The sequence below is a fragment of the Cheilinus undulatus genome, linkage group 4, assembly GCF_018320785.1.
Source record: "Cheilinus undulatus linkage group 4, ASM1832078v1, whole genome shotgun sequence".
In the NCBI taxonomy this organism is placed as follows: domain Eukaryota; kingdom Metazoa; phylum Chordata; class Actinopteri; order Labriformes; family Labridae; genus Cheilinus; species Cheilinus undulatus.
Window position 1 is genome coordinate 20,275,596 of NC_054868.1, and position 26,742 is coordinate 20,302,337.

Here is a 26,742-nt window from a genome sequence, read left to right on the forward strand (position 1 = left end):
GCTAGCCCAGTTGTAATTCCTCCCATGGGGTAAGTTGTAACATTTTACTTCAGTCACTTTTAGTACAAATTTATATTTTAAAAAATAGTGGAGCATAAAACTACATTTTATATTGTAATTCTATATTTTCACAACTGTAGAACCAAATCTAAAACTTGTTTATCGTGCCCGTTTTCCCCTAATCTTTATATTTCTATTTCTCTCGTAATGAGCTCATATGAATAGTTTTTGATCATCCATAATGTTTTGATGTTGCAACAATAAGGGAACAAGTCCTTACAACTACAGTTTTACTTTAACGCTACTATTGTGTAGGTAGAGTAGGTGTGACTCATGACTGCCGGTCAGGCTTACTGTTGTCAAACTAACTTCTGTAGGGTAATAAAACTATCTACAGTGCCTATAAAAAGCATTCACCCCTGTGGATGTTTTACCCTTTTATTGGTTTTATAAGTAAGTCATGGTCCATATAGCTCGGCTTTTTACAAAAACTTTTTTTAACAGAAAAACTTTAATGTCAAAGTGAAAAAAGGATTCCTACAAAGTAATGCCAACTGAATAAAAATATGTAATATAAAATAATGTCTTTCTGTATAGTGCTATAAAACTACACAGAGATCACAGATTCTTCAGGAGTAAAAGCTTTAATTAAAAAAATGGTGCATATTTTGAAATGAAAACAGTACCGAACAACATAAAAAACAAAGTATAAAAAATAAGTAATATAACTCCCTATAAAAGCCTCCAGTATATTCTACCAGACAGATTTTACATTCACAAAATGCTGCAAACTGCACATAGCTTTTTTTTTCACATAAAATACATTTTGCATTAAAAGGTATACAATGTCACAAAAAGTGCAGCCACTGATAAAGAAAAAGAACCGAAGAACAGTTTACTTGTATGAACCAACATGAACCTTAAAGGATAAACCAATCCAATGAAGAATATTTCAAATCCAAATCTGTCTTTTTATGATCAATTTCAATAGAATTAAAAAAAAATCAACAAGTTAAAGCTACAATGAGTAAACTTCAGGTTCTATAACAGAGGCTGTTCTCTCAAGTCTTAGAATATCCCATGATAAGATCTGCTGAAATAATATTTGAACAGACTAAAAGTGCAATCAAATGAATAAACTACCATTTGTACTACATTTAACTTCATCAAACAGTTGAAGTTCTTATTTCAGATGTTTGATACCATCAAATCTCTCATCTTCAGAAAACACAAACAAAATGGGTTTCTTTTCCAAGAAACAGTTTGATTACAGGAAGCTGCAGGCTTATCAGAAGGGTGGGTCCATTTTTGTAAATATCCTGAACTTCCATTTTTAGACTAAATCTGTTTTCTTTTCTGATGATTTAATAAAAAAAAAACATATTTATAAATACCAGTCTTGAAAGGCACAGCTGTACAGCAATCACAAAAACAGCCACAAGTGAATAAAAGTCACTTATTTTGTTTAGAAATGGAAACAACAGACCCATAGTTTGGTTAGAGGAGTATTTTTATCACCCTCTTAATTAAAAAAAACTGTAAAATCTGCAGCACATGGAAAAAAATATAGTCTATGAAGATGCTGTCAAACGCACCCACTATAATCTTATTTACTTTAAAGCATCATTCATATTTCTTTGCCTCCCACAATATGTAGACGTCTGTAGCCTACTAAAAATAAATACTCTGCTTAAGTTTCACCTTGGATCACTCCAATACAGCTTATATTATGATTGTGATATGTTTTGCATGAACACATAAGATACAGAAATATCTTCAACTCCAACAAACTCAGCTCCAACAAAAATTACTCATTTTTTACAATTAGACTAACCTCAACCTTTAGTCATTATCAGTAAAACTTGACCCACCAAATGTGACATGTAAATACTGGGGATTTTTTCCCCTATCATGCATCACTCCCCATAATGTCACTTTTATAACTGGATATGAGTAAACTGGTTTTAAATGGTGAAAATACTGGTACTAGTTATTTGTTACTTTAAAGTGGAAATGTTGCATAAAACTCACTTTTTAGCATTTTGCAAATAAATGTGTGCATCTGGAGTTTTGACTGACCCACAACCCCCCATGTTGGCTTACGTGAAAAAGGCCAAACCCAGTCCTGTATTGGTGGTCCACCTATGTCTATAAACACAAAATCTGACAATCCATTTAGAGGAGCAGGGTGAGAAGGAGCTCATATACATTTAAATAGACTCGCAACCAAAATACCTCAGCAAAGCTGATGGATTAAAAGAGGTCTGGCCATGACCATGTATCTCACAGACTGTTCATCTGAGACACCAGATATCTCAGAAAGGAGGTCCCGTAATTTAGCAAAACAATGTATTTCACAATGCATTTAAATTTTCATTTATTTAAATCTAACTTAATTCATAAACTAAATCTGGAAGTTACATTCACAAAACAACAACATGGCAAATATTATAGACTAGATCAGAGGTCATTTTTGAGATTAAATTATGTACAAACCCATTTTAGATGTAGTAATACAAATGAGGCTTGCTTTATCTTTGTTAGCTTTAGCTACGCAAACATAGCGACGCTAGCTACATAATTAACATTACCACATAAATCACTGTAGCAAGGTAGCTTTAGCAACTTGAGCATTGGCAGACATAGCTAAAGCTAACATAAAAATGTAGATAATGTAACTGCATGGTTTACATAGCTGCTTTGCGAGCTTAGCTTTCAAAATATTAGCTATTTTAGCTACATAATTATATAGCTCCAACATCTAGAGCTAAGTTAGCATTAGAAACATTTATTTTTACAAACATAGCTAAAGCTAACATACCTACGCAGATAATGTACCTATGTAGCTTACATAGCTGCTTTGCGAGCTTATCTTTAGCTACATTTGTTACATAGCTACATTAGCTAAATAGCTCTGTTTTCTATAGATAAGTTATTTTGGAAATGTTAGCTTTAGCAAATGTAGCCTAAGCTAACTTTGTTACACAGCTAATATAGATATATGGCTGCTTTGTGTGCTTAGACTTAGCTACATTTTCTACTTAGCTTCTTAGCTCTATTATCCATGTAGTTTATGCAATTGTGCTACATATGCTAAGCTTGCTACATTGAATATTTTGATGGAGGATGAGCTTTTTCCTGTAGGCAGACTGTTTACTCTGCTTTATTAAACATTGTCTAATTAGGTTTTGCAGGTCAGGTTTTGGACTTTTAACTTCTCATACCCTAACCCAACTTTAACCCCAAATACTTGCTTAATACAATTTCATTTTAAACGTTTTAGCATATATGGTATTTAGATATTAGATATATGGTATCACAGATGAACAGTCTGTGGGATTAGCCATAAAAAATGAACGGTCTGCAGCCAGTCTGTCTTGGATGGGTTGGCTAGACTCCATGTCTGCCATTAGGCAGAGCCATCTTGCAAAGCTTCAGTCTGAAATATTTGTCTCAGTAAGAAAAAGGGTGGACCAATCAGCCTTATTCGAGGAGAATGAGGCAGAAACTACAGGAGTGGTCTAGTTGTACTTTAAGTTTTTGAACAATGGCAGCAGTTGTAGAGACTAGCATGGATGTAGGTTTTACAGCAGTTTTATCAGAATTGGGCAAAACATTTCTTTATCAAAGAAGAGCAGAGAATGGCACTGAAAGACTTCTTAGTGGAGAATATGTTTTTGCTCTTCTCATTCTCTTAGCATGAGTTTGATTTACCAACTGGCTCCCGGACAGTGAACAGTGATATTGGCTGCCTGACTAGCTTACATTATGTAGTTTACTCATTATGTAGGCCCATGCCTACTGCGTCATGTTTTGTCACTCTGATTGGCCCTTAATGACTGTGACAAATCGAGTCACCCTCTGAGATTATTTTCAAAGGTTTTGCTCTTCCTTAACAACACCTATGGGTTGTTGCACAGACAGAAGTGAAATATATCCCATGCAATAGATACATGAAACAGCTTTTCTGGTGTGTCAGGTAACACAGATAAAGGGATCATTCTGAGTGAGGCTGTTTATATCAGGTTTAAACAGGTTCAAAATCCTCCTCTGGTGCTTGATCCATGTTATATTTTCACAAAAGAATGACTTGGATGTTTAATTTAGACCACATGGGACTGTGTTAAAGGTGGAAAATGGGAAAGATATGCCACCTTTAAACTCCTAGTTTCAAATTACAACAAAACTTTTTTTATTATTATTTGAAGTGGTCTTAATTTAAAAATGAGGGCTAACTTAGCCACGGTAGGTTTCAGTTGTGATCATATCACTTTGATGTCCAAAGCATCTTCATATTTGGGATTCTCCTGTGTGCTGCCCGCTCCCAGAAGCCTAAAGAAACACAAACAAGTACAAGACAATGTAGGCAGCAAGAAAGTCTTCCAGTATAATACCTCAAAATTATACTGATGTATGTTGTTTGAAGACATGTGGGATGGTGAGTGAGGTGACTGTATTCTTACTTGAGACTGACTGCTGGAGGGATTTGTACTGCTGAGGTCTGAGTATCTCTTCTTCTGTGGTGTGCAGATACAGGACAGGAAATGGGAATACTCCTCTCTCACCTGCAGAGGGCAGCAGAACATCAAGAAAACATACCTTGTGAACTAATGCAATGCTCCAACTTAATCTAATCCCCTTGTTACACCTTCAGTGTTTAGGTGTCATAGTGTTATATATAATTGTATCTTTAGATCTGTTTCATGGTGAGGTAGTTACAAACATACACTGTATCCTACCTGCTTAGAAAGCAAACAATGCATGATGAAGACCAACGCTCCCTGCAGGCTGTTCAGGATAGTGAAGACATAAGCCACAACCATGGGGCCTTCTTCAAACAGGAAGGCACCGAACACCCACATCAGACCTAGTATGCACATCTGGGCGATTGCAGTGACTGTGAAAGCTCTGCAGAGGAAAGGGGACGACGGGGGGGTGGGGTGTCAGAGAAAGAGCAACAGATAGGGAATGAAAGAAGAGATTAACATGCACCTAAACAGACAGATGACTCAGTTACCATTTCAGCGGCTGGAAAACCCCTAAAGAGTGGAGGGAAAATAGATAGACCTTCTGACATAGCGACTACAGAACAGAGGTGCTTTATGAACACATTATTGTCTATTGATATCCAGTAGAAGAGGCAAAGCTAGAGGGAATTGATTAAAATAGAAGCCAGGCTTAAAGAAGGAACACTGTTTGAGCTCTATTTGGCTGCTTATCCTTTTTTTAATCCCATGAATAACTACCATTATAATTCACACTGAGATAAGGGAGCATTCAAAAGTCAGCAAACAAGGAAACAGTAGATATATATCGGAAGTTTTAGTTTGTTTTATTGGTCCTTCTTCCTACAATCTAATATGCAAAAAACGCTGTGATAGCCTGAAAAAATGACACAACAGGCTGCCCATAAAATCTTCCTGACTGTCCCTCAGAGAAGGAGACACACCACACAAATCGCACTGAAGAAAATCACCCCATCCTGCCCAGCTTCACGCCCTCACTGGCAGTGATTTTTTCATTAGTACAACCTTTTACCTTTACACCAGCTCTCCCTGGCTGCGGGTATTTCACTAGCAGGAGAATTGCAGGAAAAGTCAAGGCCAAAATTAGTTAGATTACAAAAACTTTATGACATTTTTCAATAGTTTCTCTTTTGTGGGAAAATATCAAATGATAAAAAAAGAGGTGGACTTTACCATCGGGCAAGGTCGAGGGAATCTCCTGGTGCCCCAGACTACTGAGGGCCCTGTGAAGCCGTGATCAGCCTAATCAGCATTTTAGCATCACCAGCTTGGCGCCCTGCCCTATAGATGTTGTCCTTTGTCTTTTACTGTCTCCTCTCTCTTTAGGTTAGCTTTCTCGCTTTAATTCCCTTCTTCTTCCTCATATTTTACCTGAAAACTTCTTTGTCTGTTCTTCTCTGCTCTGTATTTTATGCTTGGTTTGTTTCTTATTGCCATATCTTCACTTCTACCATTTGATTTTATAGTTTTTACCAGCACTTTGCTTTTATTGTTTATACCTCTTTTTGCTAATTTATCCATTTTGCCTGCTTATTATCATAATTATTGTTGTTTTTTTTAATTATGATAACTATTATACAGTTTCTAGCTTTCTAATTATTTTAATTTTCATTTACGTATTTATACACCTTTTAATTGTTTTTATTCTATTCATACTGTTTTGATTTATATTCCCGTCTATCTCTTTTCATTATATTTTAAATGCTCTTACATTTCTGGTTCTTAGGTTCCTGCGTTGACTAGATTGGTCTAGGTTATTCTGGGTTTTTATCCTTTGTCTTTATTTTTATTCAGCTTTTTATATATCTGGGTTTTATGATGTCTTCTAAGCTGACATGTTCTCAGGTTTTTGTAATGTATCTGCTAGGTTATAATGATGTTGGGGAGCCATGCTGGCTGAATATTTCATGGGTTCTTCTGTTGATTGGGTGTTGTCTTTCTTGTTGTGTCCTCATGCTTGTGTCATGATGCCTTGTCTTATTTGTGATTCTGCCCATTGTCAAACCTGTTTTTAAAGGTGCTATACCAATAAATTTATCATCTTTATCTATATTATTATCATTATAACCCTTTCTCCTGCATCATTCTGGCCATTTATACTCTTAAGGGCATAACACATTCATTAAAAATGAGAATATGACGTAAAGTAGCCATGTTGTAGACTGTTAGAAAGAGGAGAATCTAAAGATTCAAACTAAGTCCATAACGAATCACAGATACAAAGTAACAGAAACTAGCCCTTTAGCGTGAGAAAAACACAGGGAAAAAAACAATCTCAACCATGTGCTGCATGCCTTCTCTGCCATATTGTAGTCTGAAAATAAGTGCAAATTCAACAAAGCGTCCGAAAAGAAAACCAGAAACTTTATTTAGTCCTAAAAAACACTCTCACTAAAAATCATTGACAAAAACACACTAAAAAACACTGCTGATCTCAGATGTGACATATGCATTTGATTTTCTGTTTTTCTTGTCTGACAGGTGCGGCGTATTTTAGTAAGTTCACCCTCTCTGTGTCTCATAGACGTCAGGGAACAAAACAAGGGCTCCCACATAATCCTGTGGCCTGTTTTGGCCGAGTAATGTTGGCCACTGTTTGATAAGTTTTAGTCAGTAACCTTTGGCAAAAAAGAAAAAAACACATCTGTAATGGAACAAATATTTTTTTTTTGAGTAAATTGTTTTTGTTTGATTTTCAAATAAACATGCAAAATAGAATTCATACAACTCTAATGTCATTTGGTCACCATATGTCCATTTAGATTCTCCAGTAGACATTTTAAAATCCACCTGGATATTTCTATACAAAAACATCACTCATTAGTCATTTTTTGTTCATGTTGCATCAAATTGTAACGTGAATATGATGAGACATGTCGCAACGACTCAGTTAAGTTTCTAAGCTTAAATATCACAGCCATAACTAAATAACATTTAACAGAGTTAAAAACAAAACATTGAAAGCATTAGAAGACTGCAAAGAGAAATTAAAAATGAATGACATTAGAGTATAAGGTCAGCAGACATACAGAAAATCACTATAAAATTGTGATTTTCTGTATGTCTGTTGACCTTATACTCTAATGTCATTCATTAGAGTATAAGGTCAGCAGACATACAGAAAATCACTATAAAATTGTGATTTTCTGTATGTCTGTTGACCTTATACAGAAAATCACAATTTTATAGTTTCGATATAGTGAGCACATTTGTTTAACTGTTTTGCCTACTGTTTTTTTAATATAGTCCTAGACATCTTTACATGATTGCTGTGTGGAGACTGATTAAAAGAAGAAGTTACAAGTTGCTCTTTCTTTGATAAATAAGAAATTAAAAAGGGGAGAACAATGGATGTGGAGGGCCACATCTGCGTATGCCTTGGACCCCAAAATTGCTAAGTCTGCCACTGGATAAGGATGGAAAATTTCACCAGGCAGAAACCACAGAACTCTCTAGTATAGTTTCATGCTTTCTGTGTTAAACTGCTCCCTTAGCTTTAGGTTCCTTGGTTTTACCTTTCACAACTCCTGAGATGAAACTGAATGTCACTAACAATGAATGCATTCAAATCCAAAGATGGATTTTTTTCATTAGAGCTCAGATTTATTTTGCAGCTGCATGTTTACATAGTGTTATCTAAAGCATAGAGAGCAGTAAAGAGAAGTTGGGCACAAAATTCACATCATCAGAGACAAGAGTCGCCACTATGAAAACATTCTCAACATTTTTCCCTCCAAAAACTCTCACATTCTTTCCAGCCATGCATTTTCCCAAAGGAACCCCTTTTCCCTGACAAATGTATTAATGCAGCGTTTGCTTGTGCAATGACAAAGTGAAGGTCACATTTCTCCACGTATGTGGAGTATGCAAAGACATAAACAAACACAGACTGACCTGATTTTGTGCAGTTTAGAGAGGTCTGGGTTAAGAGTGGCAAACTTCTGGGCGAGCTTCCAGACAGTGATGATGAAGAAGAAGACGTTGAGGATGATGATGAAGCACACAGGGCCGAAGAAGCTCCAGATGAGGCCGTCATTCAGAGACAGCCAGCAGCTGTTAGAAGAGAGGAAACACATGCTCATGATAGGGTTTTTTTTTCCCTTACCTCATCTGGATAGATAACAGCCGGGCTGTGTAATCCACTGATGTAATGCTACCAAACATAAGTTAATATAAACACATGCTCAGACACACAGACTGCAACACTTACTGCTGGTCAGTGCCGTATCCCTCAGGTCGAATGATGGCAGATATAATGAGGATAACAAGAGGTGCCCCGTAACCAGTGATGTACAAGTAGAGGGGCCGGATGGTGGCGTTGAACACCAGGACCACCATGCGGTACAGCTGCACCCCCTCTAACAGCATCCAGGCAAACACTCCCAAGAAGAAGAAATGGAGCATGGCTGCAACAAATCTACAGCCACCCTGTAAATAAAGAGACCACAGGAAGAAAGAATAGTAAACATCAAGTTATGCAACATTTTAAATAGAAAGCATCTCTACAGCTTTAGAATCTTAAAAACATTGACTGTATACTAGACAACGCAACAGGTACTAGTGGGCTTATGAGGGGCAGCTATCTGGGGCCCACCCATTCAGGGCCCATGTTGGTCAGAGAAAACATGGTCCGCTAAAAAAGTAAGCTGCTGCAGCCATATTGTTTCAATGTAAGTACTCCCTATTGATAATGCAACAAATAAATAAACACTATTTATTGTCGCTACAGTAAATGTTAGCCTGTTGTTTTCAATGGTATATGTGATAATAATGTGGCAAACGTCATACTCCACAGACATGAAAGACCTGCACAAAAGCAGTCAAGGTTTTTTAAGGAACTTTTGAACTAGTAACTAAATGAAGACACTTTCAGCACCAAAAGGAGTAAGAATGGTAGCTAGGAGGCCAAAACTGCATCTAACAGACAAGCATTGCTGTTGATAAACCATATCTTGAGAGGGCCCGTTCCCTGGACTAGGCCATGTTCCTGCAGGGAGGACTTCTTTAGATTCGGCCCCCCTGCGGTACGATAGTAATACTTTTGACGTGTTTGTGGCCTATTCATAGCTTTAGACCAGGTAACCATGCAGAGGTCTGGAGGGCAAAAGGAAGCTTAGCACAGGGGCAACTGCCATCAAATGCTATATGGCACTGCAGCACCTGGCATTTTTATCTCCATTTCTTTACAATGATGCATGTTTGATATCCTAGGAAAACTTAGATATTAATTTAAACAAGTTTTTTTCACTCTGAGCCCTTATACAGCTACCGGCTACAGATCAGTCGGTGACCACCAGGTTCTTGGTCACCTCTCTTATAACATAAAAATGTAACCAAATTGGCCATATTTTTAATAAGTCAAATCCTCATCCAAAGACTAAAGCATCTGAATAAATGTCATGGAGTAAAAATAAAACTGGTTTCCATAAAACCACTTTAATTTGAAATGGAAATACTCAAGTGAAGTAAAATTCCACTAGTACACCAGTATTGTTACCTTCCACCAGTGGTTAAAACTGTGGCTTAACCTTTGCAGTTCATTGTCATACAGGAAATGTAAACAAATCCCCTATCAGTTATTTTCTGATCATATGCTCCACCGTGAGTTCTGTCCTCGATTAACCACTGAGGTGTTCCACTTTAACCTGACAGGATATGGGTTTGAGGTTAGAGAAACACTCTGACATTTATGAGAGAAGAACATACACTCTGCTTTGTGGCATGTAAACAGGAAGATCAGTGGAATCATTTAAGTTAAACAAAGTAAACCATTTAGATCAAATAACTTTCTAATTAAAGTCGTGGCACTCATTTTAAATGAGGTCAGTATCTGAGTGCACAAACTTACCACAGGTTTTGTTTGTGAAATGCCAGCCAGGAAGATGAGGTCAGCCATGAAGAGGCAGATACAGAGGTGCAGGTGGATGGTGGTTCGGGTCCCTTGTATGGAGCGGCAGAACTTGAATGTGAGGATGCAGAGGATGAGACACAGCAGGGAGATGGTCAATCCTATCTTGGTGATCAGCTCGAGTCCAAAGGTGTGCTGCGAGGAGAGGATACATTAGATATGGGTTTTATGTGCAATACTGTGTCTGTGAGTTTCAGCACTTTATGCCTTTGTAAGATCAATATGTTATATTGTTTATTAATGATGAGTATCTTCCTCCAGACTTGGGTACCTTAATTTCCAAATTAAATCAAAATTTATTTTAATCTGAAAACAGGACATTGGACCATTGATAAATGGTCCAGTTCTTTTTCTCCTTAGCCCAGGTGAGAAGTTTGTGACTTCTCTGGCTCAGGACTGGCTCAGCACTAGGAACACAACACTTGTAGCCCATGTCCTGGACCTGTCCGTGTGTGATGGCACCTGATGAACTGGCTCCAGTCTTAGTCCACTCCCTATAAAGCTCTCCTAAATTCTTGAATCTGCTTTGTTTGACAGTCCTCTGAAGGCTGAGCTCATCCTTGTTGGTTGTGCTCCTTTTCTTACCACACTTTTCCCCTCCAGTCAACTTTCCATGAATATGCTTTGACACAGACTCTGAGATCCACCTGCCCTTTCAGCTGTGACCTTCTGTGGCTTACCCTCCTTGTGGAGGATGCCAATGATTATCTTTTGGACATTTGTCAAGTCAGCAGTCTTCTCCATGATTGTGGTTGTGTGTACTGAACCAGGATGAGAGAATAAAGGCTTAGGAAACCTTTGCAAATTGGATTTTTCCACAATATTCTAATGTTTTGAGAGAGTGGATTTTTGTGAGCTGCAAGCTGTTATCAGGATTAAAACCAAAAAAAAGTAACTTTCTGAAGTAAATCACTGGAAAACATTAATTTTAACATAATATTCTAATTCTTAGAGATGCACCCATGTGTACTGTATGTCCGTTCACTTCTTACCTTCATATCGTGGCGGGCCATCAGCACTGCGAAGCTGCTAAGATGTTCACATGAACACACTGTGTGTGTGGTATTGGAGCGCTGCTGATAACATCCATCTGGTGACCAGGCTCCTCTCTCACTCCAGTACACACAGATATAGCTCACATTAGGAGACTTCTCTGTGTCCTACATATAAAACAAAACCATTATGGTATAAATCAGGCTTAATCTTTTATGTATACTTTTAAATACCAGCCTCCTGTATGTCTAAAGAAGTAACACACTGATAAAAACGTACTAGGAGAAGTGGAGCTTCCAGATGTCTGAGGGTGATGTTGACATGGCGGCTCAGGTTCTGGGTGTGGGGGTTGGAGACCACAACCGACACAACTCTGGAGAAGATCTGAAAGGAAGGATCCACTCCGTCTTTTTTATAAGCTGAGAGCCCCTCAAAGGATTCATTTACAGACCTCTCAAGGTTTTTGTAGCTTAATAATGCCGCCATTGCAAAACCTATGAAGAAAAGCAAGATACATGAGATAAAATGAGGGATGTAGATGGAAAAAGAAAAAAGACGTTGCAAGAGAAGAAAAGAGATTTACCTGGGTATGGTCCTGTCCCAGCTGCTGTTGTCCAGTCAGTGTCTAGACTAGCATTTGCATTGTTCAGATGGATGGGTCCTGTGGGTCGATTTTTTCCTCTTTGTACCGCAATCTCTGCCTCTGTTTCCACACACATTTCATTTTATGCGTCAAAGATCACATTTACCACATATTTGTTGGACTTCAGAATGTAAATCCCAGATAAACTGGTAGACCCTGTTACCTGTCTTGGTGTCGTTTATCCTGGTGTGGTTCTCTTTGAGCTGTGGACCGATGACCCTGATGGAGTTCTCCACTGTGTCAAGCAGACCACTTACGCTGTTGCTGTTGTCCAGGTGATCAGGAGACAGGATGGCATCTGTCGCTTTGAGAAGTTTCTGCAGGAGTGGCAGGAGACAAGAGGGAGGAAATGAAGAATACTGGATGTGTTTTTATGAGTGTTTGTGTTTTGTGTGTGCTGTTCTGACCGTCAGTAGAGCCTTTCCGTCAGACTTCACTTCACTTCCAGTGGTTGGGTTAGACAGAGCCAAACAGCTGTTTCTCATCATGGACAAAATGTCTGCCAGGCCTCCAAGAGACTTAGAGACAGAGAATAATAAGACGTTTTAGTCTGCCATTTACTCAAAGTTGAATAAAAGAAACTCAACAAGGCCTACGAGTTGATCCAGTCAATAAAGGAGGTCTGTGACAGTGTCGAAGTTATTCCTCTATCTGAAGGAATTGTATGTAACATGCTGCTTACCTGTGCTGGCCCACTGTTGGAGCTGAAGGTGTTACAGTCGAGCTCTAAATGAAGCAGAGACAAACATCAGACCAGCATCCCACTAGAAGAGTTTTTCACATTTGTACTGAATCAGAATTTGTTTTACTGGCAAGTTACAAGGCAGATAACATCTGCAGCATAAACAAGAAACTTATTTGAGACAGACAACGCTTATCTTCAATCAGATGAGTTGACAAAGAAAGCAGAACAGAGACGGAATGAGTCAGAGAGGAAACAGGCCTTACAGATAAAAATATGTAGCTTGATGATGTGACTTGAGATATTTTCCATTATGCTGCAAACCAAATTTCTAGAAAAATAGTGAGGTTAAACTGACTCTGGGTTTGTTTTTCTCAGCTCTGTGTTCACACAGATGGGATATAGGGGAGACAGTATAACAGGGGAGTCTGAGAGTGCCATTGCCATAACTTTGATAGTGTTTTAACCTCAGTTCTGAGCAGCCCTACCCACAGAGTTGACTGGGCCCCTAAAAAAACAGTAGATTGGCCCTACCCAGTTGTGATTTACTGATAATATCAAATGCATGTTTTTGAATCGATAGCATTGGTGCTGGTCACTTCTAACAGTAACTTCATTTTGGAGATGAAAAATGCATCAAGCTAATATTTGGTTCTAATGTTCAAATTACTCATTTGTGCCACTTTTTAACCACTTTCATCACAGTTTCTGCCCATTTGTCCCACATTTTTCCACTTAAAACTCATTTTTGCCTCTCGTAACCAATTTTGCCTCTATTTAACTGCTTTTGACCATTTTCCCACCCAATGTTTGGCCCTTTATTGACTTTCTTAACACAGTTTTGCATTTTACATCCTATTTTTGCCACTATGTGCCCACCTTTCACAATTTCTCAGCCAACTTTGCTAATTTTCAACATTTTTTTCTTTATGCATTTATTTAGAAATTTATTTCAGTTCCCTTCTACTTTATTCTCTGGCATCCTGACATTTTTTGCAGATCATGGCTTAGGTCTGAAGCCTGACATTACTTTCCAAATGGTTGAATCAGGGTGCCCATCTACAACGGTAACATTAACAAACAACCAAAAAAAAAAAAAAACAATATTGAAAAAGGCAATACTCTGCTACAATAAAAATAAATACATTTAATTTTGAGTTTCTTTGACATGAGTGGTTATTCAGATAAAATATAAAACATAGTTATCCCAGACTGACATTACAATGGACCATGACATTTTAGACCTCCATGGGCGCCCCATTTGACTGGGTCCCAGAAAGCTCTCTCCTTTATCCCCCATTATGAGCGGCCCTTCTGAGTAAAGTTTCTTGTGTTTCGGGTGTTATTTTGTCATCTTTTCTTGCCCTTGTTCTTCGATCTCTTATGCTTATTCTTAAGTTGAGTTTCCCTTGTTTCCTGTTTTATTTTGTGTTTGATTTCTAGTCTACTTCCTGCCCTCATGTGTTTTCCTTCCTGTTTGATTGCACCAAGATGATCCACCTGTTTTATGACCTCCTGCGTATTCTGCATCTGTTCCCTCCTTTCTTTGTCAGTTTGTTAAAAGTCTTCAAAGTGACTTGTGAATTTTTTTTCTGTGAGACTTCATCATTTTCTCTTTTTTGTGAGATTTTGTTTAACATTGTGGTTTACCTTTTGCTAACATTCTGTGTCAGCAGACAAACGGGTGATTTTAAAGAGGGATTGCATGATTTATCTATACTTTTCTCAGCATAATGTACATCGCTGGCATAGGGCCAAAACCTTTTATCTCCATATTTCTTTTTTTTAATATAAATCAGTGCTATTGGTCATTATTTACATCTATTGGATGATTTTATCAATTGTAAAGCAATAAAAGGTGTCAGATGACTATGACAATCAGTGATAATTTAATTCTCTGAAAGTGGTGATTTTGGAGATGCAAGGTTCTGGCCCAATGCCAGCAAAATGTGAGTTAATGACCTCCAGCTACTATAGTGTGTTAAGATAGAACTCTATAAATCCAGAGGATAGTTATAATACTAGAGTGCCCTAAAATTCTATAAAAATTAAAGAAACAGCAAGGCATCCAATTGCTGGTGTCTAGCCATCTTGTATCTCCATTTTTCTTTATATTATTATATTTCTTGTTTTTTGTTTGTTTTTATAAATCAGTCTCTTCTGGTCACCATTTACATCCGTCAGGGAGGTTTTACACATTTTACACATTTTTCTTTTACACCAAGAAAAAGATGCATATTTTGACTATAAAGTGTTAAATTCTGTGAAAAATATGTTGGGTTTTTTTGGCCTGAAGGCAGCGAAATGTATCTGATTGTATCTGATTGGCTAAATAACAACTTCTGATAAAACAGAGGGAAACTAAGAACCATAAGCAAGAATAAGAGTTGAGCAGAAAAGTAATAAAGGCATTTCCACTGACAGTTTTAACTGTGACAATGAGAGCAAATGAAAACTGTGCATTTCCCTCAATATTAAAATAGTTCTATCTTAATGTTGATATCAGGTTACTTTTTTTAGTCCATAATTAAGAGTGAGGAGTTTCTCAAAGCCATAAAAGTAACAGAAGGTAACATCAGCCATGAAACACATGTGTGGAGAGGATGGGATGGCCTGCCAGCAGTCCTGTGCAAATTCATGCTAAATGCTTCAAGAAAAGCAAAGAATACGAGTTATAAAAGTTGTATTCCAGTACAGTGCGTGCAAATAAGAGCTGTTGATATCAGATTCACCTTTTTAACCAGGCTGAAAATGTTTTATTAAGGATGTCGAATCGTACATTTCGTATAGGACCAAAGCAACATTCCTTTGCTTTTGAGACAGTCTCATGTGGACACTTGAGAAACTACAGGTTTTTACATTTTCATACTGGCTGAATATATATATATATTTTTTAACCACAGAGGCTGCCACTTATTAGAGCGACAAAAAAGGATAGTAACTGTAATCAAGACAGGTTATATTAGCCATTATTTGAAAAAATAAAAAATGAAATCAATTCCATGAGATGTATGAGGTTGAGAGTAAAAGCATATGCTCACCTGAACACGGGATCTTTTCATTGCCAAAGTTGGTGAATCCTGGTTGACACTTGCACCAGTAGCTCCCATTGATATTTTCACAGGCCCCCTGTTCTCCACAGATGTCTTCCTTTCTACTTTCAGCTTCATTGCACTCATTTATATCTGTGTCAAAACAGGAACTGAGACATCAAAATCAACATTCCTGAGGAGCCATGATTGATCACCTCTGAATGAAAACATATCACTACAGTGAGAGCAGTCGTCATGTGAGTGTTTCAATTTTGGCAAGATCAACAGAAATTTCTTTCCCAGAGCTGAGTGATGTGAAATATTCTCTTGACTGCTTAAAAAGAAGAAACAGGAAGCAGTGGATTAAGAGTTGAATCATGATGAAAAACTACATGGCATTTCAGACATCAGCTCAAGACAAGCAGCTTTTAATTCTGGAAATGTGCCTTTTTCTTCTTCCAAATAAAAATGTGACATTATTACAGTCATTTCAGGGTTTTAAACTTGGAGTCAATTTGAGTAGTCCTTTTAGGTTAGGATGATTACAAACTGAAGGAAACTGCCTGGAAGTATTTGAGTGTCAACCCATGATAAGGGTTGTCCAAATTCTTGAAATGACAGGAAAAGAAGATTCATTGCTTCCATTACTATCTCGTTTAGCATAAGACACACTTGAGCATCCTTTACAAAAGGTGAGAAGAAAAGATGACCCACAATTCTTTGCATCACCTTAATTTATAGTGACGCCCCTCTAGACAATTAAAGAGACCTAGTGACTGTAGTAGTGTCATCTTCACTTGATTGTAACATCATTCAAAAGAACTTGTGATTTATTTCAATGAAAAGAATATTCCAGTTGTGTCCAACTACATATAATAACTCCGGCCTGTAGCCTTTTCATTTTTTCATTTGATCTCAACCTCCAATCAGCTCATAAACTATAACTGTGGCACCCAATGAGGACAAGTTTGATGACTGCCATTTAAAAGTGTGATTTCTGCTGTTTGCATGACGTTAGGGATTTTATTGCTGAAGTGTGATCAATGGCTATAATTTCATTACAGTAGGGTTAAATACAAATTTAGTGATGTCTTTTCATTAGCAGTTCAAAATGCTTCACAAAACAACAGCTGAACAATGATAGAAGCAGTGCAAACTTTAATAATATAAACATCTAGAGAAAAAACAGAGGTAGAATTGATAGAAAAGGGATAAAAAAAGATAATTTTACAACACCGATACAGTAAAAAATATGAAATTAATAAATGATTCATCAGATCGTAGGTTTACTTTTTTGAGAAAATTCAAATTTAGCAATATATAACATCCAAGGTGTAATCAGAAGCTGCTCGTCCTGAGGAGATTTATAAAAACCTTTATGAACATGTGGAACGCCCTGGACAATAGACTTGTAGATCATCAACGGTAAAATTGTTGTTTTTATATACTGTCACCTCACCTGACATCTGTAACATCCGTAACATCTGCAAGATCTGTAACATCCACTCATACTTCATTTCTACTAATGTATGGTTACATAAGGGTCAACCAGAAGTCCACTCATTCCTGTGGAAATCTGTAATCTTTGTGTTTGTGAAACTCGTAAGGCGAGTAGGTTGTAAAATGTTGACTTTTGTGGTGGATTTCAGACAGACTACACAGCTGTGGTAATTTGGACAACTGAAACTATGGCTAAAATTGTTCATCAACAGCCTTTATTCCACGACAAAGACTAGACTAGTCAAAAGTAGATCTTTGATGGCTAAAACTGACAGAAAGTAAGTTTGGTTTTCATCAAGATGACTAAAACTAGACTCTAATGTAATTTTGTTTTTTTCAGAAATTCAAAGTCCATGATATTTCTCCACTGTGGATAAATCTATCAAAAAGCTCTGCATCTGTAGCTCTTCAGCCTCTCAGCTGTAGAAAGCAGGGCTCCCGGTTTTGGGAGGGTGCTGCATATAAAACACCACAACATGTTTTGCTAGTCAGAATGTAGTGCTGTCAGGTTTTCTTAGCACTTTGATACATTTAAATCAAAATTTGTGAGGCTTGGTTAAATAGAAAATGGTTTGGTTATCACACAAATGAACATTTGTATTGATAGGAACAACACGATTTCACTTTGAGCTCTGAAGAGTTACCAATAAACCCCATGTCCCTGTGGTAGATTAGAAAACAACGGTAGCAACACAATCAAAACCCCACTGGCTTGCCAATGGATTTGGGCTCCCCATAACCTTTAAAGTATAAGGTATCATATTTAGAGCCTATAAAGCACGGATGACCCTATGTTCCCCATTTACCTCCATTCATTTAGATGGAACATTTTTACCAGAATGGGCCAGGGCCGGCATCATCTTGGCAATGTACCTGGATGGGTTGAGCTTATCAATTAGAGTTAGCTCAGCTTTGCTTTGCTGGTCCAGTCATATGTGTTTCTAATGAAATATCCCTTAAAACATACCACATTCCAGCTGTGTTTTTCTATCTGTAATTTCCTGAACACAAGTTTCTAGGTCATTTCCCATCACAGCTTTTTATGTGCGTAACTGAACCCCTGTCTTTCATCATAGAGGTCCCAGTTTACTTAAACTTAGCTGTAGACAGTGAAATCTGAGTGCTAATATGATATTGCTCAATATCAGCAATGGTAGCCTAGTGCTGATGCCAAAGGTAAGAAAAAGAAACACTCAAATGGAGCACAAAACAGTGACAGTGAGCTTATAATCAAAAAGTAAGACACTGTTTTGCATTGCTAAACTTATTTTCCCACAGCTTTAATCTATTTGCCAAACCAGTGCTCTGACCTTATCCGAGATCAACAACAAGTCAAGAGAAATATGTGCTGATTTGTCAGTCTTGTTTACACTGCTGCAGTATTTTGTATACTTGAAACTTGAAGCTCATAAATTGATCAAAACCAGCAGTGTTGAGATGTTTCAGAAAGTATGAAAATGGTTATAAATTAGCCAAACAGTAGATGTTAGTACTTATTTCATTTGTAATTTCTTAAACCAATCTTTCTTTCCAGCAAATAAAATTGTTTGCTATTTTGACAACCAGGTATTTTTTCCAAATCATGCTGACCCCATTCCTTTCAGGGTGAAAATATATCACCTAAAATGAATGGTTGTTAATGAAAAAGCAGGGGTCTTAAGTCATTTAAAGCTCTAAATAAAAAAATGTACTTGGGGAGTGAGATAAATGTATAAATGATGATTTTCTGAACTGGGATTACAGTGCCTATTAAAGGTATTCACACCCTTGATATTTTACCCTTCAATCAATTTTATAAATCAATCAGGGTCAATATAATTTTGCTTCTTGTACAAAAAAAATCAACATTAAACCTCTTTAATGTCAAACTGAAAACAGGTTTCTACAAAGTAATGTAAAGAGACTGACCTAATTCAACAGAGGTCCAGCCAGCTGGTGCTAGTAGTCTCACAATTAGTGAAATAAGGATCACCTCAGTGCAGTCAATGTGGCTCAAGTGACTGTAGTATAAAGACATGTGTCTGGAAGATCCAGTCACATTTCCAAGGAATGGAAATTTTAAAAAATGGAAGAAAGATGTCACATGTGTAAATCTGCCTAGATCAGACCATCCTCACAAACTGAGTAGTAAGAGAGGCCACCAAGCCATGACTACTGTGAAGGCTTCAGCAGCTGAGATGGGAGAGACTCTGCATACAACAACTGTTGCCCAGATCTTTCTCCAAAGCTTCATGGGAGAGTGGCAAAGAGAAAGCCACTGTTGCAGAAAACTGATATTAAACTCAGATTAAAGTTCACCAAAAGGCATGTGGGAGACTCCGTGGTTAAGTCAAAGAAAGTCCTATGATCTGATGGGACCAAAATGCTTTTTAATTATCAGACAAGACATTATGTTTGGCACACACCAAACACTGCATATTACTACAAACATGCATAGTGCACAGTGGTGGCAGCATCATGCTGTGGGATGCTTCTTGGAAGCCAGGCCCGGAAGGCTTGTAAAAGTAGTGGGAAAAATGAATGCAGCAAAACACAAGAGAATCCTGGAGGACAATCTAATTCAGTCTGCAAGAGACCTGCGTCTTAAAGGATGATTTTTTTCAGCAAGACAATGACCTGAAGCATACAGCTAAAGCCACACAGAAATGGTTTAAAGATTACAAGGTGAATATTCTGGCCTGATAGAGACCTATCCACACAGACTCAGTGCTGTGATTGCAGCCAAAGGTGCATCTACTAAATACTGACTTGAAGGGGGTGAATATTTATGCAGTCATTTATTTTACATTATATATTTTTATTTAATTGACATTACTTTGTAGAAATCTGTTTTTAATCTAACATTAAAGAGGGTTCTTTTTTTTTCATCAAAAAAGCCAAATTATATTGACTATGACTGATTTATAAAATCAATTAAAGGGTAAAACATCAACTGGGGTGAATATTTTAAAGTAACTGTAGCATAACATTATGAAACAAACAACATTTTAAGTATACATGAGTGTTGTAGTCTCTCCGACAAACTGGACGAATGGCCAAACTGATATCACATACCATACGTGAGTATATTAAGTGTGCTATCTGAATGGGATTTTATACTTTGTACAGTACAGTACTCGGTTGTAATATTTCCTAGTCATAGTGGCTGTAATGTGGTCGTAATTACAGCCATAGCCATTACAGCCATTATTAGTTGTTTAGAAAAGAATAAATCAAAAGTATGTAACTTTTCTGCCGCTAGCTAGGTGGAGATCAATTAATGTAGAAACTACTCACCCACACAGCCATCAGAGCTGTTGGTGTACCCAGGAAGGCAGATGCATGTGTATGCCCCAATCGTGTTATTGCAATAAGCACCAGGACCACATGGATTAGAATTGTTGCACTCGTTGACATCTGACAGAAGGACAAGTGAAGATGGGTAAGTGTTGGTATAGAGACACACTGTGCGCCCTGTGGCCTGTATAGCTCACCTAGACACTGTCCATTGTGCTCCGTGAAGTTGATCTTTCCTCTGATGTTCATGAATCCCGGCTGGCACTGACAGTAGAAGCTTCCTTTTGTGTTGTGGCACTCTGCGTGTTTTCCACATGGGTCTGCAATTTCTTCACACTCATCCATGTCTGTAGATCAGGTTTTAAATTGATAAAGCAAAAAAAAAGTGAAAAATCTTACAGATCAACAGGACAGTACAAAATGTTTTACAGGAACAGTATTGATTGGTACATTTCGCAGGTATATGATATTCCTCTCACAAAACGATTTTAAAAACTGTTGTTCTAGCATGAGCAGGCTATACTTTTCAAGTTTAAAATGAGTGTCCACTTCCTTGGTTTTATATGCGGCTTTGCTCTTGATTGCCTTTAACATCTTTTGATTTATGTAAAACCTCTTTAGTCGTAACACTTTTTTTTTTTGCTGTTGTTGTGCATTAGCATCATTTTCAGCATTAGCATCTTTTGCACTAGCAAGTAACTTTTGTCTGAGCTTTGGGGTCTTTTGCTTGAGTTCAAAGGAATACTTCAGTATTTTTTAAGTTAGGTTGTAAAAGGTACTTTGCAATAGTAAAGGCATTTGGCTCCGGAGAGTTCAGTGTGTGTTTTCCTTGTAAAAAGAGCTTCTGAGGGAATGGCAAGGAAGCTAGACTATACAGCACAACAGAGGGGTCCTGTTTTTTTCATGTATTTTAACAAGTTTTAGGTAAAAATTAGCCAAAAATGATGTTGGCCCAAATATACGCAACATCAAAAACCTAATGAAAACACTGTGTTAGCTGTTGACGAGGAAAAGTGGGTTGAAATAACTAGTTTTGGATTAATTTGTTGCTTTTGTCACTGTCGAGACCACAGACCTAAACAGCTGTTCAGGAGAGTGCAAGTTGCATAAAATGCATGAATAAAATAGTGCAAAAACATATCAATTTATATCTTTGACAAAAATGAAATATGAAGCACACGAAACGATATAAACTGAGAAAAATAGAAGTCAACTTTTATAACCCAGCAGTAATAAATGCTGGTGGGAAGCGAACTGAAACTGAGGTTGAACTTTGGCATCTTTTCTTCAGACTTTAGCAGCTTTTATTTGAGCCTTGTGGTGTGTTTCAGACTCAGGACCTGGAAATTCTGAGATGCCAGCTGAATATGTCTTCCTAACTTAAACCTACAGTGATAATTCTGTCAGAGGAATTTTAGTACCCCGAGTAACCAACATTAATTTTCTAGAACTACAATTCAGGTGTGATGTCTAACATCCTACTTCTGAGGAAAAATAGAATGCAGTATGACACCTCATTTTGGCATAAACATGTGACACGTCTGTAAATAAACTGACAGTGTTGCCAGGTTTTCCGCCTAATTGGGGGTTTTAAGATGGATTGTGCAGGTTAAAATGGGCTTGGGCAGGTTGACAAACTTGGGCAGGTTTTTCATGAGTTGGGTGGGTTTTTAACTGTGTCTTAACAGGCTGGATTACATGTTAAATTGTTCTTATCAGTATATAATTACAGTTCTGATAGGTACTGAGTTCTCCTTGATGTCAGTGAACGTGTCAAACCGAGCATGGGAGAGCTGAGGGTTTGAGTTTATGTATGTGTATGTCTGCAAGAAAAGCAAACTTTCAGATACCAAGACAGCAAATTCAGTTGTTCTGGCGTTATTTATATAGTTATGAATTAGCCTACAGTTACTAAATTGCCACACATGTTAGTGAAGCAGACAGCTTTGCCAGATTTTAGCTACATACTTATACAAAGTTATGATCAGATGTTCGCCTGTGCAGTTCACTGGTGTATTTGAAGTGCAACCTGTTCTGCATGTGAAGGTAAGATACCAGATTTTTTGTCTGTCTGCTGTACAGTGTTATAACTGTGATAATCAGCCTGTTCATCTCTGTAATGGGGAGTGTATGCATGCAATTAAGCTCCGAGTGTGTTTGTGGTTGCGTAACAAAGGACAGATGTGAGCACAGTATAGCTAGTTGTTGCACTGATGACATGAAAAATACAGTTACAGAGTTATTCTGGATGTTCTTAAGTAGTCATTGGGCTTTTGTGGATTATTGTGTGACACCTCATGAAAAAAAATGAAAAAATGAAAAAAAAAAAAAAGATTAAAAAAAAAACATACTAGGTTACACAGGTACTGGACTGGAAACTATCAGCTGGCAACACTGTAAAAAGAAAAGGCCTCCTAGTGTCCAGTGCAAGGAAGTGCACTTTATTACAGATAGAAACCTGATTAACTAGTTGTAGCCATTGGAGGATAATCTCACCCGTTTTTTTTTTTGTTTGTTTTTTTTCCATTCAGTAGTTGGGAATGAGCATTTGGAGAATTACTGAGACAAAAACAGGACTAATATTGCATACATAAATGAGTGAAGGAGCTGGCCTGCCTGGAATTAAGCAGATTTGGAGAAATATTTTATTTAAAACAACATATGAGTGGCTGAACAAGATGACCTGACAGCTTTTATATCTATTAATAATTTAATTTCATGTCAAAGTGGCTGATCTGACTGCATTTCACAACAAGCTGATAAATATGGTTTGTTGTAGCCTGTTAGCTTGTTAGCAGCTTGGTCACTAAGCTAGCATACTGCCATACAGCCTCTCTGAAATCCATCTCAAATGTTCAGTATCTTCTTGCAGGAAATTCTGGATGAAAACATTACAAAGGGAAGGAGTTTCAAAGGCATGTCCATAGGAATGAACGGACTCCCAGTTGGGTTGTCTCCTCAACCATACCATGTGGAAACGAGACGTTAGCACTATCCTTTGTTCCAACTGAATCCTTTTTGTTTGAGCTTTCACAGCATTTTTTAGCTTCAGCAGCTTTTTGTTTCACTCATCATCATATCTTCAGCCCTGGTGCTTTGTTGAAACCTTTGCATCTTTTTAGCATTAGCTTTGACACCTTTTTAGCTTCTTCTTTGTCTTTTAGTTTGTTCCTCTAGCTTCTCTGTTTGCACTTGTTCACTTGTTCATTTTTGCATGTTTCTTACATTTATGCTGATCCAACCCCTTTTCAGTTTGAATATTTTCATTACAGTACACCATGCGTTTTTTAGGCTCAGCTGCCTAAAAAGGGAAAATAACGTGAAAAGTCAACAAGACTGTTTACTGTTCGGGTCAGTTCCATTAAGAGGTATTTCATATCCTGGGAATGAAGTCTGTCTTGAATAGCAGTCATAATAAACCATCAAAACTGGAGGGAAGTATTATAAATAATTACAAGTCAGTGCAGAATCTTACCAATACATTGACCATTGCCTATGACGTTGTAACCTTGGGAGCAATTGGAGACACATTTCCTCAGCAAGCATAATAAACCTGTGGGGGAAGAGAAAGATAGGTTTGAATTAACAGTTAAGTCTAAAGCTCACAGTGATAAGAATGCACACCAAAGACATTTAGAAAAATACACCGTATATGCAAATATTTAAAGCCTATTTCCAGTTTTTCTAGTTTCAGACTTTTGCCTTAAATGTTCTAGTTTAATCCAGTGGCCACTTACTGGTGATGGTGCATCATTTGAGCAAAATTGAAACTGAAAAAAAAAAAAAAAAAAAAAAGCTAAATAAAAAATAAACCCACTTCCTTATACTTCCCAGCAAGTGCATCACAGAGATACTGTACAGTAATTCTCAATAGTTACAGTAGTAATTACTAGTTTAATGCAGGCACTAACAGACTTCAGTTTTAAAGCCTAAATTTACACAGCATAAGTGTCTTCAGTGTTTTAAAAAGGACTCCTACTAGAGAGGAAGCAGCTGCAGCAACCAATGTCATGACAACACAAAAATCACAACATCAACAGAAACCTTTCAAACCACTAAGGGATATCTCAATCAATAATTCCAATGTTCAGTGAGTTAGAAGCCCAGATCAAGTTTCACCTCAGTCACATGAACTCTTTCGTTACTCCAAAAAGCTCAGAGCTAGGGCACATAAAGACCAACAGCTGAAAATCAAGTCTGCCTTTAGGAATTATGTTATTCTGAGAGTGTAGAAGTGTAAAAGCAGGCTACAATGAGATCAGTCTGTCCCTTTGAGGTTAAAATTTAAGATTGGCTGATTCTGATTTGTTAAATGATACCCTAAAATTTCACCTCAAACCAGCAGCAGGTTACTTCAGGTGAAACAGCTCAATATCTGCAAGACTGTCCAACATAGAAACCATACAGACATTTAGTGTGTCCAGAGGATTATGCAAAGACTAGAATAATCACTTTTTACTATTTTGCCAGAAAGGTCTGAATGTCAGGGGGATTGCATTGAAGTTTGCTGCAGACGTTACTGGTGCAAGGAACTGTGAAAAAAATCTGTGATTACTTTAGTTAATAATTAAAAACCCTGTAAGTAATGACATTTGCCTCAGTTACTACCTGCGTTTTTGGGCTTGATGGCAAATGTTAGCACTGCAAAAAATACTGAGATTAGATGATACAAATTGTAATCATTGGGGTGCAGATTACCTTTATCAGTAGTCAGCATTCTGGAGACCCATGAGCTACACATGGCCCTCCAACTCACCTAATTTAGCATACAAGTCAGTTTAAAAAAATCAAACAATTTTAAACCTGAAGCCAGGATAATATCTATACAAATAATTTATCCATTTTTATAATTTTCTTCAGCTCATCATATACGTAAGTAAAAAAAAAAAAATAGTGGTATAATTGGCTGTAATTACATTGGATAAAGTCTTTTATATGCATCGTGAAATAACTTTGAATAGAAGACTAAATACGTAAGAAAATATACCAAAATAACCAGTAAGTGTTGTGTTCAGTGTTTTGAAAAAGTAGCCGGAATTCTGCTTATTAAATTAAGTTTTACTATTTGCATGAGAGTTGAACAGTTTTAATGTTGGTTTAAGGAATTGTAATGGAAGCTGTATATTTGTCCTTTTTGTTTGGTTATGGGTTATTTTCATTGTTAACTTGAGAGTATCCTGCAATTTGTAAATATCTGGCCTTCTAGCTGTGAGAACAAAAATTATGTGGCCCTTTTGGTACCCAAAGGAGAGCAACTTAGAAGAGCAGTAAAGAGTACAATTCATTCTCCTTGCCCATTGATGAATATTTCACAGTATTATGTGTTGCATCAATATATCATCCCAATTTGAAGAGGTGAGGAGGAATGTGCAGCATGTTTTCATCTAGCATGTATATTATAGGTGTCAGATGGTGGTCTGAGTGTCAGGCTTTCATACTATTTTGACGATAGACAAAAAAACATGGACATAGTCTCAGTGATGTCACCCTATAAGTTCTGAGGCACAGTTCTGAAGCCAATTGATGGCAGTCATCAAACTGGAAATGGATAAATCACTCCCCGTAGAGTTTGCCAATGAACTACTGAAGTAAAAGTTATTTTTAAAACCAGGCTGTATAAACATGATGATTTCTGTTGTACAAATGTACATTTTTGAAAGAGTGTGTGGAACTTCCTCTTTCTCTCTATTCTGGTGATCAGCTGATTATCGACGTTCACTCTTGAGTACTAAACTAATCAGATTCCGACACAATCTTGTTTGACCAATCATGAGGCATCTGTCATATTGTAAATCTGTTACCTCTCTTTTGCAGTCAATCTGTCATTTCAGTGAGGACCCTGCAACCCTCCTCCACCCCAGCCGCTTCCATTAAGATCATCACAGGGCTGGAATGGTAATCTAGCACACAGGGCATTTTCCCAGTGGGCTGACACACTTTGGGTCCAGTATGATTTCATCTTTTGATGTTGTTTTGTGAAAACTTCTTAATTTTACTGTAATTCTTCTTGAGTAAGGGTATTGTGACCACCATGTTCAAATACGACAACAAAAGAATCAGTAAAAACAGAGGGAATAACATCATTTTATTTATCTGTGGCATTTACTTCTAAGTTTTGTAATAATTTGGGGAAATAATTTGGTGGAACTAATGTCATGTTCAACCTGGACTAAAGGACTGGT

The 26,742-nt window shown here is 37.3% G+C and overlaps 1 protein-coding gene across 1 annotated transcript in view; it reads right to left on the reverse strand.

Moving 5' to 3' along the window:
• Positions 1-424: 424 nt before the first annotated feature.
• The window catches only part of LOC121508211 (adhesion G protein-coupled receptor E5), a 33,609-nt gene continuing 7,291 nt past the window's right edge, over positions 425-26,742 (reverse strand). Inside the window, exons 2-17 of the mRNA XM_041784877.1 lie at positions 24,036-24,113; positions 20,758-20,907; positions 20,561-20,680; positions 15,794-15,937; positions 12,753-12,796; positions 12,478-12,588; positions 12,234-12,387; positions 12,011-12,130; positions 11,707-11,921; positions 11,427-11,594; positions 10,375-10,569; positions 8,737-8,954; positions 8,421-8,579; positions 4,740-4,908; positions 4,464-4,565; positions 425-4,332 (exon numbers count right to left, since the gene is read on the reverse strand). Coding sequence (XP_041640811.1) covers positions 4,291-4,332; positions 4,464-4,565; positions 4,740-4,908; positions 8,421-8,579; positions 8,737-8,954; positions 10,375-10,569; positions 11,427-11,594; positions 11,707-11,921; positions 12,011-12,130; positions 12,234-12,387; positions 12,478-12,588; positions 12,753-12,796; positions 15,794-15,937; positions 20,561-20,680; positions 20,758-20,907; positions 24,036-24,113 — 2,189 coding nt within the window. The 3' untranslated portion in view covers positions 425-4,290. The remainder of the gene's footprint in view (positions 4,333-4,463; positions 4,566-4,739; positions 4,909-8,420; positions 8,580-8,736; positions 8,955-10,374; positions 10,570-11,426; positions 11,595-11,706; positions 11,922-12,010; positions 12,131-12,233; positions 12,388-12,477; positions 12,589-12,752; positions 12,797-15,793; positions 15,938-20,560; positions 20,681-20,757; positions 20,908-24,035; positions 24,114-26,742) is intronic.